General features: G+C 36.1%; 2 protein-coding genes across 2 annotated transcripts in view; both read left to right on the forward strand.

Annotated features, from left to right (window-relative positions):
* npdc1a (neural proliferation, differentiation and control, 1a) overlaps window positions 1–9,586 on the forward strand; it is a 25,773-nt gene extending 16,187 nt beyond the window's left edge. Inside the window, exons 3-9 of the mRNA XM_084137708.1 lie at window positions 5,931–6,020; window positions 6,317–6,520; window positions 6,901–6,967; window positions 7,426–7,507; window positions 7,620–7,699; window positions 8,015–8,114; window positions 8,589–9,586. Of these exons, the coding sequence (XP_083993834.1) occupies window positions 5,931–6,020; window positions 6,317–6,520; window positions 6,901–6,967; window positions 7,426–7,507; window positions 7,620–7,699; window positions 8,015–8,114; window positions 8,589–8,660 (695 nt within the window). The 3' untranslated portion in view covers window positions 8,661–9,586. The remainder of the gene's footprint in view (window positions 1–5,930; window positions 6,021–6,316; window positions 6,521–6,900; window positions 6,968–7,425; window positions 7,508–7,619; window positions 7,700–8,014; window positions 8,115–8,588) is intronic.
* A 3,351-nt stretch (window positions 9,587–12,937) lies between these two features.
* Window positions 12,938–17,375, forward strand: pou5f3 (POU domain, class 5, transcription factor 3). The gene is made up of 5 exons (XM_084137706.1): window positions 12,938–14,867; window positions 14,946–15,057; window positions 15,145–15,275; window positions 15,780–15,944; window positions 16,045–17,375. Exons 1-5 carry the CDS (start codon window positions 14,124–14,126, stop codon window positions 16,309–16,311), a joined length of 1,419 nt encoding a protein of 472 aa, XP_083993832.1. The 5' UTR covers window positions 12,938–14,123; the 3' UTR covers window positions 16,312–17,375.
* Window positions 17,376–19,670: the final 2,295 nt, after the last annotated feature.

Here is a 19,670-nt window from a genome sequence, read left to right on the forward strand (position 1 = left end):
GTATGCTCGGTAATCTACTGCTTTTCCTGCAGTTCCTGGATGTCAACGTAGAATTTTCTGTCGAATTTGAACCACTGAATTTGTGGAAGCGAATTTGCAAAGCGAAATAAAATGGACCAAAAATTGCCTGTTTAATATTGTAGGTTGTTTTTTTAAACAGTTTGACTATTTTGGAAGTGAAATATGAAAGGGGAATATGGATTATTGAATTTTTAATAATGAAAATGTGTTTGAAATGTTTTGAATTGAAATATTCACAGCTTAAATAATCAACCATGCTGAATTTCAGCCCATAAAAATGAAAGCCCTAAAAATACAATGCATTAAAATGCAAGCATGGTTAATGCAATGCATATTTTTTTCAAGTAGTGCAATTCAACAGGCTTTTTTGTTTCAAAAACATTTGGCATTATTTTACTTCCATACACAGCCCAGGACCAGAGACAGAGAGGGTCGAAGAAAGCAGCGGAGATTAAGTAGCATTTTCTCGGAGTTCACAGTGTAGCCTGCTCCCTCAATCGTGTAGTTACATTTTCCACATTTATTGTATGTCATTATGTCAGTATCAGTATTTGCTTTCTACCATGTACAAATAAAAATGTCACTGAACTTTTGCTGTGTAATTCTAACAATGAGCACTCAAATACACCAAACCAACAATTACTAAAAACACACACAAAAACTGATTTTGCACGGGCACTTTGCACTGCTCCCTGAATCGACGCGCTTATTCATTTGTGGATGTAAACTGAATCTGTAAGTCAGCTATGCTGTTTGCTTCTGAATATTATATTTCATTCTGGTGCACTTAACGTTATCGCTACTGTGTAATAGTAGCCTATGCTATTCACCAACTAAACATGTCCTATTCAATGTGTTCACAGTCTCTTTCACGGGCATCATTTGTAGTAGCCTATTCACAAACTGTTTCCTCAAGCGTAGCATTTTCTCGGAGTTCACTGTGTGCTTTATACCATGCACAAATAAAAATGTCACTGAACTTTTGCTGTGTAATTGTAACAATGAGCACTCAAACACACCAAACCAACAATTACTAAAAACACACTCAAAAACTGATTTTGCACGGGCATTTTGCACTAGTATATATAAAATTGTGAAATAAAAAAGATATATTTTTAATAATATTTTATTTTTATAATAATAATAATTATTATTATTATTTATAATTATTTATATTATAATTATTACTTTTTATATATATATATACACTATGAATAATAAATATTCAATATTCTATATTTATAAAATATAATTATTATATATTATTATTTATATTTATAAATTATTATATATTTATTTTACAAAAATGTAATCATATATATATATATATATATATATATATATATATATATATAATTTTTAATCCATTTTGTTTCATATTATCGAAGTGTATGTACTGTGCAATAAGTGTATGTGTGCAATAAAGTGGCTATTGTGGTAACGCAGCTGCACTGCCTTCATAGGGTTTGTCTTCGCCCACAATTCTCATGCTAATAGACCTTCTTTCTACCTTATCTTCTCTCTTTCTCATACTCTGCAATACTTTTCCTGTTATTCAGCTCTGCAAACATAGGCCTGGCTCACTGAATGATGAAGAGCCTGATAAAGGGCTGAAGACGACAGCTGACAACTTTCATTTTGAGCATTTCATTTGTGTAGCCAGAGCCTGTGTGTTTCTGTTACTAAGAATATCTTCAAAAATAAGAGCATGATATGAATGTTTAGTGTTTTGCTGTGCATTTTACATCATTATTGATAAACAGAGATATATTAATGAATGTTTGCTGAATTTTATTCTGGAATAGGATAGGTTATCTTGATTTTTAGAGCACTTTTGTCTCTTATACCTTTACCTCTGTCCTTATGAAATGCTTTACAGGAAAGTCTTAAAGATTCAAAGAGCACAACTGAAGTGATAGTGTATGTTAGACCAAGGTGGAACCTGCTGTTAAAGAGTTTACTGATCAAACAGTCATGCGTCATATTTGCTTTAATATTGCCATGAGCGAACAACACTGGGTCTTCAGTTTTAAAGCACAATCACATTTAATTTGGATTTTTATTCCACCATAATGTTTTTAAAATGTTTTTTTCCAGCCCTTGAATTTGGGCCACATCAGCTGAACCGAAGTCTCTGCCACTAACCATCATCCGTCTATGTAGGTCAGCAGTCTCATTTTTACGTCACGGATAGGAAATTAATCCAGAGAGAGAGAGAGACCAGAGGCCATGGCTGCGTTTAACTCCACTTTAATACATACACTCAAACTTCCTTAAGCTTTTCCCTTGGGGGGAATCCCCGGCAACATTTTGAAGTGCGTTCAACTTTAAGTGGATGAGGGAAGTTTATTTAGACAGACCTTCGATCCCTTGATTTTGACTGATGGAGTGAGTCTTCTCAACATGTGCACTTCAGGCAGATCCATAGACCACAATGCACCGTGATTGTGACGTCACGGCCGATCTACCCCCACACAACTCTAGTGTATGATATTGGAGTTATTTTGACATTTAACCGCATAATACTTGTAGCTACCTTAAGCTGACTGTTATTACACCATGATAGTTTAGTGTTATCATTTCCGTTTGTGTAATATTTTATATTTTCTCCAACAGCCTAAGCATACATACAGATTCAACAAACAGATTCATACAAATTCATAAGGAAAGACTGTAAATAATAAATCAGCTCCATTGAGGATTCCTAGTGATCAAGGGCTTAGTGCGTTACACTTAAACACATTTCAAGGGTTCCGCCAGTAGTGGGCACTCGTGCGACGAAGTGAAGTTAGCGGGGACAGCAGTCAGTAAACACTTGCCTGATTTAAACACTTACATGACTGTGTTAATTAGCACATTGACTGAAATAGCCTGGCTGGAAGTAGTATTTTAGTGTTGTATTTTAGTGTTGTCCAAAGTTGGTTGATGTCAGTGAATCACATATAATAATTTTTTTTGATGTGTCATTGCTTTGCATTGATTCAGATGTAAGAACTCGTAGTCGGTCAAAAACACCTGAAAATTGATATCCGTTGACCAAGTCACCACTAGATGGCAGCATAATCGTGTCAAAAACTCATTTAAAAAATAGCCTATATGCTGCCTATTGGTTTTAGATGCCAGTCAGTCAGAGCTGTTGTGTCTGGCTAGTTATAGAAAGCTGCATGATATACTTGCACAGGTCAGAGAAATGAGTGTGTCCCAAATCATATACCGAAAACAGTCAGCCAAAGGTGCTGCTTTTTAAGTGTTTTTTTAATAAGTAGGCTATGCTTCAATGCATTCTCTTTTTTTTTTGTGGTTAATTTGCTTATTTTACATGCAAATGCAAACAGTAAGGGATATGTGGTGTCAAGGCACAGTTTTGTAATGACATAATAGTATGTCTCAGTTCTGCTGTACTGTCTTAATGCACACTCAAGTACGGACTTCCCCACCCCCAGTCAAGTGCATACTTTTACTGCGCAAATTGAGTAATATAATATTAATCTTTCTTTTTACACTTTTCACAAATATGTATTATTTAAAAAAACAAAACAATCATTTGATTTCATAATAGTTTGAATAATTTCTGTTTATATTGTTTAAAGATAAGATTGTATGTAAAATTGTGGAACTACTTGTCTTATCCAGTGTGTTATTTTTAGTATCATTGAGATACTATTGTAGTTTTCAAGAATATTTGGAATTAGTTTTTATTTTAATTATTTCCATTTTGATTTTAGTTAGAGTTGCAGTAATTTTGTTGTGTTTTTGTCATTTGTATGTTTTTTTTTTTATGTCAATTCATTTTTTATTTTAGTTTTAGTTATCTTAGTACATCAAGTTAAACTTTGAAAATGAGAAATTAGTGAGAAATATGTTTTTATATATTTTATTTTAAGTTTGTTTATTTTATTTCAAGCAACAATTTTTATTATGGTTTTAGTTAACTATAATAACCCTGGTCTGATCTTGTACATGTAGCACCTGCTGAATCAAAACTTTGTTCATTCTTCTTGTTGGTCATGAGACTTTATTCAGGCTGTAGTGTTTCTTCATGTGTAAAGCACAGATTTTCAGGTCCACTTGTACAGATGGTTTGTCCCGCCTTCTTTGACACCTGCTGTGGAGGACAGACACACAGCTTGGACTGTGGGGGTGTTGAGACAGCGATATGTGTTGCTGTATCACATCAGTCTTGTTCCACGAGACAGATGGCCAGTCTTCTGTAGACTAAACACACACTTTCATGACAATAAACATTCCCTTTTCCAGTATTTCCAGTCTGTCAGCACTTTCTGGTACAGTGCTGAATAAAGACTTGATTTATTTCTGTGTGCAAAGTGAAGAGATGATTACGATAAAGTTTGCTATATGGAAATATTACTTAATTTTTCAGCAGCTCATTGCAGACACAAACTCTGTACCATATGCAACACCTCACCTTTCAACAGCATAGCAGTTAACCACATCTAGATCATCGCTGTCAACGTGTCAGATCAGGCTGGAACATATGTAAAATGTATCAACTTGGGCTGGTTGATGTTACTGATATTTACAATGTTTCTATATATATATATATATTATAATGTATGTGTGTATATATATATATATATATTATTGCATAAAATTACCCAATTAGGGCTGGATTTTAACCACATTTTCAATATTATTTTCTTGTTGATTTAACATTTACTAACCATGAATATTTTTTTTTAATATTCCTTTTGTTGTTGTTGTTGTTGTTGTTTGCCATTATACAATTAGCCAACTAGGGCTGGACAATATTTGTGACCCTGGATCACAAAACCAGTTACAAGTCGCACGGGTATATTTGTGGCAATAGCCAACAATACATTGTATGGGTCAAAATGATCGATTTTTCTTTTATGCCAAAAATCATTAGGATATTAAGTAAAGATCATGTTCCATGAAGATATTTTGTACATTTCCTACTGTAAATATATAAAACATTTATTTTTGTGAGTGAATGCAGCACAATCGCGAACATATATGTAGAACTTTAAAGGAGATTTTCTAATGTTTCGATTTTTTTGCACCCTCAGATTCCAGATTTTCAAATAGTTGTATCTCGACCAAATATTGTCATATCCTAAAAAAACCATACATCAATGGGAAGCTTATTTATTCAGCTTTCAGATGATGAATAAATCTCAATTTAAACAAATTGACCCATGTGACTGGTTTTGTGGTCCAGGGTCACATATATGAAATCATATATTTAATCTAATATAAAAATGAATATATGTAATATATATATATATATATATATATATATATATATATATATATATATATATTTATTTATTTTTAATTTTTTTGGTTAACATTGAAAGTAAATAACATTGTGTTGTGTATTGGAGCGATAAGAAAGACTTATTTTAACAGTGTATTTTATTTTAAATGGATTTATTTAAGATAAATGACACTAGAGTTTTGCTTCTTTTCTGTGAGTGTGAATAAGTTCTTTCAAATCAGTTTCTGTGTGTAAGAGGTAGAGCGATCACACACCCCCTCACACTGGCCACACACACACACACACACGCACGCACACACACACTCAGGCTGGTTGCCGGGGGGGACGATCTTCCATAGTCTTGGAATGCAGCTTACTGTCTGGCCAAACGTACCATTAAACCATGTGCTGCTTTTGTTTTCCGTTTAGAGCGTGTCAAACAAACAACTCCCTGGCACACTCTCACTCAGGACACACACAGCCCAGTCATCAGACCTCTCATAGATCATTTATGAATGATTATGAATTTTCAGAATATACTCCCAGTTCACATGTGTGGTATGTTGTTTGTAAGACATGGTGCTGTGATTTTTGTGCACATTGCATGGCAGAACCATGTTTGTATGGTAAAGTATTTTTATCAAATGAAATTCTGTCCTTGTTTTTGCAGATAAAATGCCCTTTTATCCTACTATTGATGAAGAAATCGACCATCTGTCTGTCATTGGCAAGCAGCAAATCCCAGAAGTCAAGCAGCCAGGTTTGAACTATCTGCTCTTAAAATCTGTGTGGTTATGGTTATTGAGGTAGTATAGTGGTTATAGTGGTCATGATTCATTGCAAACTCTTCTGAATTTCCACCTCGCTATGCAACTCTTCGCTATGCAGTTTCAGTTTTAGTGTGGTGTGACAACAAATAACGGCAGTTTTGGATTGCCGATGCCTTTGCCGCTTAGTTAACAATGGAAAGACACTGTAGTAATTAGCGACATTAGATCAAAATAATGATTTTAATGTTTCTTTCTCTTCTTTTCTCTCTCTTCATCCCCTCTTTAGACTCTCACTCACAGTCTCCTCCACAATCCAGTTCAGAATCAAAGCAGAAGAGTCTGCATAAACCCACAACCGTAGAACCAACAACCGGCAGCCCGTCGACACCACAACACCGGACCTCTAAATCTCCCCAGCCAAACACAAACTCGTCCAACCGCCACGGGCCGATGGTTTACCCCCACCCTTCCAGAGACAGCATGCTTGTCCGTATGTGTTTTGATTTAGTTTTTTTGATTTAGTTCTAATTATGATTAATGTGTTGATGTAAGTTTTTTTTATTTATTATTATTTTATCATGCTTTGACCCGGTTTCCACAGAAATTGAGTGCAAAATGCACAAATTTGAATGTCATTTTACCGGATTTACTGTGGTTTGGCTGGCCTACATCCCTGACAAAGATGACATTTGAACAGTAGACCCATCCCATGATGTTTTGTATTTATCAAATTACACACTGTGCTCTCATTGAAGTAGCATTGAGTATCCCATTTTAATGAAGCAAAATCTCCTGTTTATGACAGTCCTCCTCAAACTTTCTTGTCTGTCTCTGTTTCTCTCTTTTGTAATTGTGTTTGTATGGGAGCAGTGATGATTTCTTTATGCATTGTTGTTGGGGCCGTCGCACTCGTTGTTGCTGCCGTCTGCTGGATCAGGTAAATTGAATCTTTTCATTATCGTTATTATTTATTATCAGTTATACAGTTGGTTTTGTCAGCCAAAACCATGATCATGTCACTGTAGTGTGTTTCAAACAACCCTCCAGTTCAAACTAATGAAGATAGCCTTTCTCAAGACAATTCTCCAGTATTTAACCAAGGAAAGGACAATGAAAACATTACCAGATCTTAATTTTGTAAATTTGTGTGTATATATATATATATATATATATATATATGTGTATATATATATATATATATATATATATATATATATATATATATATATATATATATAAAATATATATATATATATATTCTATTTTCAGTACAGTGCACCATTAGCAAACAAATTATTTTAGGAAGGTATTTGTGTACTTCTTTAAGACAATGTAAATGTCAGTGTAAATGTTAGTGTTTTCTATTGCAAGCCTTATGTTTTATTTTTTTTACAGGTTTCAGAGAGAATCTCAACTGGCTCAGAAGGTCGATTACCCTGCGTTTCATGCAGCGGGCTCTGACCATAACCATACTTCTGTAAGAGAATTCACATTAATACCAGTTCATGCATCTGAAAATACAATATACACTTCAGAACTACTTCTTGTAATGTTTAAGTGTTTACGAGCGTTCTCTTTCCATGTTTTAGTCTGGGGATAAAACGCTGGCTCACAGTGCTCAGATGTATCACTACCAGCATCAGAAACAACAGATGCTCTCTATGGAGAAGTAAGCACAAAACATGATCTGTTGATTAGTTCAGGCGCTTTAGCATGCCTTGTCTCTTCTCAGCTCTCTGACCTGATGATTTCCTTTAACATTATTTGTGCATTTATATCATTTTAAGTCGCTTTAAGAGACTGCTGACTAAAAACACACGTTTTTAAAAACAAGAAAGTTCCTTACTCATTTCCTTTCTACTTATTTGGTTCCACTTTCATATATATATCTTTCATGGCTATTGTGCGAAAGATATGAAATCATGATAATGAAGTTGAAGCAGCTGTTATAAATATTATAAATTATAATCTTTTTTGAACACAGACATAAAGCAGAACCTAAAGTGTCAGAGTCTGGGGCCACGTCAGATGAGGAGAATGAAGAGGGAGATTTCACTGTGTATGAGTGCCCTGGACTGGCACCGGTGTGTACACTTTTATCATCATCTCCATCTCTCACTTATCTTACTAACTTCCTATTTATATATGAAGAGTTCAGATGCAAAAGCCTCTAAGTGACATCTGAAATTTTCTTCTAGAATGATAATTTTTATCAAGCTCGTATATTTAAGTTCAGTAATTTCACTTAAATGACAATTGCCATTTAAGTGAAATTATTGAATTTAAATATACGAGATTGATAAAAATGATCATTCTAGAAGAAAATTTCAGATGGCATTTAGAGGCTTTTGCATCTGAACTCTTCATATATATATATATATACCACATATAAATATACACACACTTTAGGAGCGACATCTATGTGGTACAGAGGTGCTTTCCTGGTTTAGTCGACAAAAAAAGACAAAAAAAATAAATACTTCTGCAAAAGATGCACATCTAATAATGCAGTTCTGGCCAGAAACGAGTGTGATCACTGTGTTTTTTTTTATCTGCAGACTGGAGAGATGGAGGTGAAAAACCCACTGTTTGACGACTCCACCTTACACTCTCAGATAAATCATAAGTGACCTGGACACGCACACACAACCCTGCATACTTTTACAATAGGCCTAACACACCTAACACACCTACTCCGCTATTGGGTGAAGTTTCACCACACACAAATGATGACAAGAAAAAACTATGACTATGATTTCCTGTAACATCTGAGCTGACACCCAACCCGCTCAGACCACAAATTACTCAAAACTCTAAAGATGCTGAACAAGGCATGATATGTAGATGAATGATGAGGTGAATAAAGTGAAAGACAGCAGTGGTTAAGAAGTTTTTCTTGTACTCAAATGCACATATTGAATCTGAAAGAACTCTTGCACCGCAAACTCTGTGGAAACTCAAAGCGGCCGTTTTAATGCGGTTTCTTTACGCCACCACAATCTTTATCCTTTAAGTCTGGAGTTTGTTTTCTCTTGCTATCTTTTTATGTCTCCTACCTTTTAAAAGGTTCATGTTAGGAAGCTTATAAGCATCTCTTTCGGCTAGATGTCATTTTTTTAAGCAGTGTTCATCTTTTTGGGCAAAGCTGCCTCCAGAAGCACCTCTTATCATTGTGTATATGAAGTACACAGTGGTCTCTCAAGCATTGTTATTTGTCTCTCCATTTATGAATATTGTTTTCTTGTTGTCAACTTTTGGTTGTCTTTATCTGTGCTGATTTAAAACAACATAATATATTCTTTATCTTTTTTTTAAATTAAGAATAGTTACATTTTTTGTCACTTTAGTCATTTTTCCACTATATGTTTCTTCAATGAAGTATGAAGCCTCTCTTATATCTTTGGTTTGTTTGTTTTCTTTGTATCCCTCAGTAAAAATCAAATCCATAATGATTGTGTCTGGGAATTAAATATTAGTCAGACTGAAACAGAGTTGTTGAGGTTCCTGTGCTCAAGTCACTTTAGTGTAAATAAATAAATAAACTTAAATAAATGTATTATATTGTATTTCCTTGAAGCTTATGGGTAATAATGACATGACAATCACAATCTTTCATTTCATCACAGCTGTGATGAATGTTATAATTCAAGAATTGCTGTTATGATACTATTAATACTGTCTTGTTTGGATTAGAATTGAATTATCATTTTTTACTTCATCTTTTACAATATAATGCATACACACTACTGTTCAAAAGTTTCAGGTCGGTAAGATTTTTTTTTTATGTTTATGAAAGAAGTCTGTTGCACACCAAGGTTGACCCCAAACCTTTGAATGATATTGTATTGAACGGTATTCAAAACGATTAAGATGGAATATGGCACAGAAAGTAAATATATTTCAAGCGGGTATTTAGACCACATAGTTATTAAAGAATTAATAGATGACTTTTTATTTTGTATTGTATATTTAGATAAAGCTTCTCATCAAACTTTAATGTATTATGTCACATTACACTAAATAACATCATATTTGTGCATTAAATGCATTGTTCTATAAATCAAGAAGGATTGTATGGATAGTGTTGCATCAACTATGTGAATATGTGGGAAAAAAGCGTATGTTTGACCTCAAATCTTTGATTGTTATGAAACCTCTGTCAGTGTTTCATTTCTATTCATATTTGTTTTAGGTTGGAGCTGAAAGACGCTTGTTCTATGAAAGTAACTGTAGCTTAAATGTTTGTCCACTCCAAACAGAACGTGGCGAGAGCAGACACAACCTCCCCCCCCCCAATACAGGCTCTTCTCTGCGATGGGCCACTTATCTGTCCCATAAGGTGTGGTTCAGAGGAGCCCATCACAGATCCAGCCTCATTGAGGTGTCTATGGGGGAGAGCCATTAAAGGCCATTGTAACTGTGAATGGTGAGGAAGGCAGCCATAGGCCACCTGATCAAGATATGTGGGGAGAGAGGCAGTAGTCGTCAGCAGGGTGTCGAAAGCAATCAAAAGGCCATCGGACAGGTTGTATAAGTCAATGGGGCAGAAGTGGAGAGAGGTCACATACCTGTTTATCAGATACTAAAACTTCAGGGTCCATTTTTTTATCTGTTAGAAAATATTTAAGTTTAAAAAAACATGTTCACTGATTACCGGACCATATTTGTAGCCATTTTTTTTAAGCTTCAGACATAAAGTCAGATTAATAGGGAACTATTAAAAAAAGACCTTCAATATAACATAAATGGCTTCTAGAGTATAACTTGGCATGTACATGGGATTTTATATTTGTTATATTGTATAAAATAGTATATCTCTCCATTTCTCTAGATATTGCTGCTGTTGTCATTATTCAAAAGAATACAAGGCCATTATTCAACTGAAAATCAACTTCCATTTTATGTTGATAGATATTAATCATCAGTTATTTTAGTATCATTAAGATACTATTATATTTTATAATTTGAATTAATTTTATTTTTAGTTTCATTTTTTGAGTTTCAAGTTTAAATTTTATTGTCTTTGTCATTTTATTAAATATTGTTTTTTTTATTTTATATATATATAGTTTTTATTTTTATTTCAAAATGCTGGTTTTGGCAAGTAGCTGAAATAAAATAAGTTTTAAAAACATCAGTTAATGTTTATTTTATTGCAAGTAACAAAAAAAATTTTTTTTTCACTATAATAACCTTATTTCATAATAGATAATACTTTAGATGCCATGTTATAACAAAGTGGGATCAGAAAGCAACTTGGATGTTTAAAACAGAAATTTTATTAGCATCTTTGTATGTTTGTTTGATTTTCTGCTGCAGATTGCAATCTCCAAACCATTTCGTCTCAACCTACACTTTACCACAGTATAAACGCCCTTTGATTGGCATCATTATCTCATTTCGTTTCCACACCTCTATGTGTGATTCTAAAAAAACTGATGCCGATGTAGCCTCATTTTGAAATGTTCCGTGCATCAAATGTTAACAAGGGTGTGGTGATGATTTTGCTCAATATTAATAGCAACCGGAAACTGCTCGGTGCAATGAAATGTGCTCTGAGTTAATGTTTACTCTGAAGTTATCTCAATCTAATCTCAAGAAATGATTTGCAGAGTATAAATTTCACAGTAGGCCTACACGAAAAATAGACACGGCCTGCCAAACAGAGCCACCTGGGAGTGTTTTGTGGCCTAATCCTGGTCCTGCCGTCCCTCGCTGCACACCCCACCGGCCTGTGTCATCTCTTCCCACTTTCTCCTCCTCTGTCTGCACTTTACATAACAATCCCCACCAAGTCCATGGGCCAGCACAATGCCCGCAGCAGTGGTTTGATGTCTTTTAAAAGCTTTGACTGGCCCCGGAGTCCTCCTGTGTGTCCTTTCCTCGGCTTTGTGGCCAAGAGAGATGGACAGCTCAGTTTGTGACCTATAGCTCCTGGTCTGCAAGAGTGTGTTTGGAGGCAGGGGGTTGATTGTTGAAGATTTGTGTTGGCCGTGCTTGTAGCCTACTGATGGTGTTGGTGTGTGTGTGTTGCCCTGGGTGGGTGGTGATGAAGCATCAGAGGGATTAGGGAATCAAAGCAGATTGCAGAGTTATATGTGTGCATGATAATTTCATGCCTTAATATATAGGCTAGGTCTACTTTGCAATCAGACTCCACACGTGCATGTTTAGGCTATACTGGAAAGAGACTTTGGACTAGTGCATGGTGAAACTATGACGACTTTGAAACTGTGTTTGTTTCGGAGCAGAGGAGGGGGTAGGGGAGGAATCAAAGGGTTGAGACTTATTGTTCAGTGCTGAAAGGCAGCTAATGGCCGGCCATCGCAACTGTGGCTCTGGAAGCGGCGGGGGGCCTCGGGCTCTTGTGGCACAATGCCTCCCCCATCCACTTTCCTGCGGCGCGTCTTCCTGCCGCAATCTGCACCGATCGGCTCGGTCGGGGGTGCACAGCTGTATCGATGCGCTTTCACAAACTGTAAACAACTTTAATGAAACAAAAAGCAAGCTCGCTATTATGCCTTAAAGTGCGTGGACGAAGCGTGCGCTGTTGTTAGGCCTAGCCTATATACAAAAATATTAATATTGCAAAAAAAGCTAGCCTATATAATTTATAGACATATAGGCTAATATTAACAAAACAATAACTTTCGTTTTAGACTATATATTACGATATCTTTAAACTGTTTTACCGTGACATTTTAATCAATGTATCTATTTTTTATGTTTGTCGCCCACCCAGACTAAATTTCTCCTATTGGCTATAATAAATGAATAAATAAAATAAAACCAGATAAATTCGACTTTGACTGAATAGATCGAATAGGCTATATAAGCTTTTTCTAACTCCCCCTTGGCTTTTAGCCTATAATAGGAAACATTTTTTTTTTTTTTTTTTTTTAAAAAGCAAGTAAAACAGATTTTAAATGTATTTGAAATGTATATGAAGGGAGTAGGCTAATGATGAAAAAGATAAGTGATATGGGAGCACACTTTTGCTATTCTGAACATGAGATCATCATAACTTTTTGATTTCGCATAAAACATTTTTTTGTGTATTTTTGCACTATGGGCTCATTGACTGCTGTTCTAATTTTGCGATTTTGTCAACTTGTTATTCTCTCAGCGTGAAGGTGGGAGATGTGACGCTTGTAATCCAATTGCTTATCAGCAACAGACAAACAAAACAATTCACCTTTTATTTACATGTCTTGACCAAATAGAACAGGAATAATGCATGTGAATGCATTTTTATCGATTATACCGTTTTATGACCAATTTTGTTTACAATAGCCTATAATAAATTAAATATCTATGAAATATGGTAAACGAAGTTAGAAAAATTGGCTATAATATACCACATAAAACGTGTGCACAATAAAGTGGATTTCCCACGGAAGTTAAGAATTTCAATATCAAGAACAACTCATTAAGTGCATATTACTGAAACAAAGTTTACTTAATGGCATGAATATAACACATGAATATATAGTCCTATTTTGCATTGTAAATACTCAACACGTATAATAGCTAATGTTACTGGATGTTACTTCTAAACAAAGTTACAGATTATTATACATTTCATTTTATGTTTTTTTTTTTAAAGGTTTGAGTGAAGTTAAAAGTTTTAATTAAGATTTTATTTGAAGTTTGTGCACCTTAGGAAAATGCATATACATCTAACATTCCCAAACGTGTCCTCACCCAATGAGAAAACCAAGTTCATTCACAAAGTCAGCTGTGGCTTATTGTCTCGGGTGACCAATAGGAGAGGAGATGGTTTAGACCCCAGCCTCCAACTCCGATTGATTAGGAAAACCTGTGTGGGACAGGATCAGAGTTGAGATTGGGAAGAGTTGGTGAGTTTCTAGTTCATTCTAAAGGCCTAATTGATGGCAATCACACAAGAACTGCGCGCATCTCTGCACAGGCTGATGTTGGGACACACAATCTGAGGCTTAAAGATCTGTTTTGGTTCGCTCATTTTTAAAAGAACATCCTGGCATGGAGCTACTGATCGCCGATTATTGATTATCAAACTAGCAGTCTCAACGCTTTCTTGTTTGAAATCTAAAGAACTTTTTTGTGGAAAGATGACGGAGAGACCGCAAAGCCCGACAGGAGCAGACTGCAGACCTTACGAGGTCAACAGGGCCATGTATCATCAAGCCCCGGGCCTGGATGGACTTGGCGGTGCGTCCTTGCAATTCGCGCACGGCATGCTTCAGGATCCAAGCCTGCTTTTCAACAAAGCCCATTTCAACGGGATCAGCTCTGCGACACACCAAACCTTCTTCCCATTTTCTGGCGATTTTAAAACGAACGATTTGCAAGGTAGTGATTTTGCGCAACCCAAACACTGGTACCCGTTTGCTGCCCCCGAGTTCACCGGGCAGGTGGCGGGGGTGACGGCAGCCACCCAACCAGCAAACATAAGCCCGCCTATCGCTGAAACCAGGGAACAAATCAAGATGCCGTCTGAGGTAAAAACTGAGAAAGATGTTGATGAATACGCCAGTGAAGAAAACAAGCCGCCGTCACAATATCATCTCACTCCCGGTACATCATCCGTGCCCACGGGGGTGAATTATTACGCACCCTGGAACCCTTCGTTTTGGCCTGGACTGGCTCATATCACGGCCCCCGCTAATATTTCTCAAGCTCCCCCGACTCCCTCTGCATCATCTCCCTCCCTGTCTCCATCTCCACCCGGAAATGGCTTCGGAAGCCCCGGATTTTTCAACGGAGGCTCCGCTCCAAACATCTCGGGTCAGGCGCAGGGCGCAGCCAGGAGCAGCGGGTCCTCCAGTGGAGGCTGTAGTGATTCTGAGGAGGAGGTGAGCTTTTTTGAAAAAATGTTGTTTGATTTAGATCTAGCATTGTTGTTTGAGTATAACTTAATTTTTTTTAAATAGGAGAATCTGACCACAGAAGACTTGGAGCAGTTTGCTAAAGAGCTCAAACACAAACGCATCACTCTTGGCTTCACGCAGGCAGACGTGGGACTCGCGCTTGGAAACTTGTATGGTGAGTTTGAGGTCTATAACCATTATACATAAATGTAGCCTATATGTGTGAAATGGTGGATTTATTTAAGTTGTACTTTTTGTCTAGGCAAAATGTTCAGTCAGACGACCATCTGCCGCTTTGAGGCTCTCCAACTTAGTTTCAAGAACATGTGTAAACTGAAGCCGCTGCTACAAAGGTGGTTGAATGAGGCCGAGAATTCCGAAAACCCTCAGGATGTAAGTACACTACAGTAGCCTACACTACATTTCACTGGGGCACTCAAAACCGACTACCTGTCACTGAACTTGAGGATAGTTTACTTCAGTCACCCGTTTACAACACGCATGCTTTTTGTGGAATAGAATACGTAGTTTACAATGAAAGCATACACTGATTTTTGACATACTTCTCTGGTGATGTATGCAGGACTTATCCAGTTGTTTCTTCTGCATTAATCCCACCCCTTTCTTGCAATTGACTGAAAGCTTGCTAAGATCTGCCTTTGTGCAATCAACCCCTGACCTCCCCCCAATTTCACAATACAGAGTATATGTTGATAATTGGTCCAGTACACTGTAGAATATCAACCTAGGTGCAACAATATTACTAGGTTCACAGGTCCTTAATGTACACAAATTTGACTTTTCAATGCAGTGATCGTTTTAAATATGTACATTTCTAACTTGCTCATGTTGGACATGTTTACTCTGTCTCATGGTCCATTTTTCAATATCTTCCAGATGTACAAAATTGAACGGGTGTTCGTTGACACAAGAAAAAGAAAGCGGAGGACCAGTTTGGAAGGCACGGTCCGTTCTGCTCTTGAGTCGTATTTTGTGAAGTGTCCCAAACCCAACACTCTAGAGATCACACACATATCTGACGATCTAGGCCTGGAGAGAGATGTGAGCATGCCTCAAAGTCTGTGGACCCTTCGTAATTAGTCGGTGCTTTTAAAAACCCATTTGACTTTTCTTTTTTTTCTTTTTTTTTTTTTTTCTTTAGGTAGTACGTGTGTGGTTCTGCAATCGTAGACAAAAGGGAAAGCGTCTAGCATTGCCCTTTGATGACGAATGTTCCGAAGTGCAGTATTATGAGCAGAGTCCACCACCTCCGCACCACATGGGTGGCACATCCCTCCCAGGGCAAGGCTATCCTGGACCAGCCCATCCCGGAGGAGCTCCTGCCCTATACATGCCATCCCTCCACCGACAGGAGGTCTTTAAAAACGCCCTGCATCCCGGACTGATGGGTCATCACCTCACCAGCTAACTGGCTACAGATGCCCGCGAAAAGTTTATAGAAATGCTACAAGCCAAGCTATGGATCTAATCAGTCATAAGATTTATTTTTATGTAACCATTGCGTCCGTTTATTTGGTTCTTTTCGTACATGCCTTTGGACACTCTTAATTATATAGTGTCTGGTTTAGACTTTACCATGCACACTAGCAACCTGATGGATCTTTGTATAATGGGTGCTTTGTTGAATGTGTTTGCACATGAAATCATGGGTTCAGATGATTTTTATAGTTGTTTTTATGACTTTTTACTCATGTATCAATTTTTATGTACTTATGTTTGTCTTTTATTGTTCAATATTTGGTTATTTTTTTCAAAAAGTATATTTCCATATGTCTCCATACTTATCATTTTTCTCATCAACCTTTCTGTGTGAACGGGCAGCAAATTCAATACTTCAAGAACTTGTATTTTTGACTAATTGTTGAATTTTTAAAGAGATGGATTTTTTTATTATTTTTTTAATTACAATTTGGAGGAGACCTTTTTCAGATGGTCCACAAAGAACATCAGTCACTGTTCTTTTTCTCTAAATATTTGCACTCTCCCATCTCCAGTTGAAAATAATTCTGTGTAATATCTCTTTATCAGGGTAATTATAGAAGAAATTTGCTACCAGTTTAAAAAGCCTCTGTGTGGAGGTCATGTGCCTTATCTTTTGGTGTTTGTATCATGCATGCTCAACCTTGTGCAATGGAAATGAATCTGTGCCATATCTGATAATTTATTGAAATTCTGCTCTAAATCAACACAATATCTTCTGGGCAACAATTAAACCATTTCAATTGACAGTCATTTCTAGTTTCTTTTGAGAATATTTGCTTTTTTGTATTTTATTGTCTTCCAAAGAGCAGGTTTTGCTCTTTACCAATGTCTTTAAAAATATACCAATTTAAACCAATAATTCACTGCAAACAAAAAACATTATGGTCTGTAAAACAAGTTTATTTTCATTACAAGAGGGCTCATACCTAAAAGTTTTTTTTAGACTATTTGCAATCTAGAATGTAACCATTGATTTTCTTTTCTCAAACACTGTATAGAGCTTAAATGGACACACAGCTTCTGTAAAAAATGATCGTAATTTTAACGGTAAAAGACTGTAAAAATGGTACAGTGAAAAACTGTTAATTGGTTAACAGAAAGTTTCCGTACTATACGGTAAATAACTGTGATAGATCTAATGGTACATTTGATGTAATTTTACTGTAAAATACCGTTAAATTTACAGTTTTTGAAAGTGAAAATGAACAACTCATTGTATAATTTACAGTGAAAAACCATAAATTGACATTCCCACAATTCCCTGCGTGACACTTCACATTTGATGTATTTTTGTTGAAATAACTATGTTTCTTCATAGTTTTCTTTGTTTTTTTCTAATCAGTTATGTACATTAGGGTTTTATGTTACATTTAATGTTGTTAAATTAATGTTTATTGCATTTTTAAAATTTCATGTGTGTTACCGTGATGGTGTTTAATGTTTGTGTGAATGACACTCTGCAGCTTCTAACAGTATTAACTTTCTTGTGGAAGAGCTGCTTGTGATGAGCTTTGATTGATCATGTGACTCTCATCACTGCTGTGATTGGTGGTTATCAGTGAATTACAATGGTACAAAACAGATATTAATACTTCAATAGGACGGTAAATTCACATTATATCAGATAATAAAATACGGTTTATTACTGTAAATTTTAAGTTAAGTCTGTAAACGGATGCATTTAGCATTCCCCTCCCCCAAAACAGATCTGACCGACTTTCCATCCTTCAAGAATCGGTGTACAGAGGATATAAGCATGTTGACAGGAGAGGAAGCAGGTTTTCACATTGTGGTTTCAGTTTGTCACCTTGGCCTCAGCAGCGTATAGATCACAACAGAACTTGTGTTTTATGCAGGTGCACGCCAACACTGCTTTATTTATACATAAATGATGCTGCTTTCTACCACTGTGACTTCAAATAAACGATTGCCTCATGTAACCTGTAATGTAGAGAACATGGTTTTGCATTCCCACTGTTCTTTTTTTTTGTATAGGCTAAATATGCATTAGATAGATGTGATACGCCATTGCGCTCGCATCTTATAGCGTCTCGTGCATGACACAGCGTTTAAAAATGCAGCTTCCAAAAAACGGCTGCACTAAAAAATCTACTGTAGTAGGCCTGTGTAAATTGACTCGTAGAATAGAATCGTTTACCCAAAACGCGTTTCTCGTTTCAGTTCTTGAGTTTATCTCTTATGCATTCAAATACACATAGACATTATAAAACTATTTTTTGGGTAAAGTTTAGTTTTAATTTTGAGCATTTTATATGTAGGCTATACTGAAGCATTCCTTGCATTCCAATAATTCTTAGGTGGGTTTTTTTTTTTTTAACCACATAAACTCCTCGAATCCAATAATTTGTTTGTGCATACGTGGTTCAAGTGCGTCAAAAGTCCCAAGGTCTTGGACAACTCTGATGATGATAAACACTGAATGTTTTTGTTTTTTTTCAAAGATTTATTTCGAGTCAAAATGACCTAAGGGACGGGTGAGGGTTAATGCAGTATATCATCGCGCTACAGGCTGCAGCAAAGACAATTTGGAGAGTTCACGTCTTGCATCTTTTGCAGTGTGTCGCCATCAACACGGTGCTCTAAAAACGCAGATAAAAGTTAACTTAAAAGAAGTACAACTTTTAAAAACGTGTCTCTAGAGTCTAGACTTTATTTTTGTTTTTCTTTCTTTGTGCGTTTTTTGCTTTCCGGTTCGCTACTTTTCAATTGTCTTTCTATGTTAAACATTTGATATATTGACGTCTTTGACCTTTGCGCTTAGGTCTTGCAGTGTGTTGCGAACAGCACAGTGTTCTTAAAACGCACACTGTAAAAAATGATCGTGATTTTAACAGTAAAAGACTGTAAAAATGCTACAGTGAAAAACTGTTAATTGGTTAACAGAAAGTTTCCATACTATATTCGGTAAATAACTGTGATAGATCTAATGGTACATTTAATGTCATTTTACTGTAAAATACCGTTAAATTGTAAATACCGTAAACAGTTTTTTGAAGTAAAAACGAACAAGTCATTGTATAATTTACAGTGAAAAATCGTAAATTGACATTCCCACAATTCCCTGCGTGACACTTCACATTTGACGTATTTTTGTTGAAATAACTAGGGATGTCCCGATCCGATCACGTGATCGGAAATCGGGCCCGATCGCGTGTTTTCAGACTCGATCGGAATCGGACGTTACCTCCCGATCAGGACTCGGATATATATGTATTTATATTCTCATTATTTTTTAACACCTCTATTATGCGGTGACACAGAGTT

The sequence above is a fragment of the Abramis brama genome (assembly GCF_963993115.1).
Source record: "Abramis brama genome assembly, chromosome: 15".
Lineage (NCBI taxonomy): Eukaryota > Metazoa > Chordata > Actinopteri > Cypriniformes > Leuciscidae > Abramis > Abramis brama.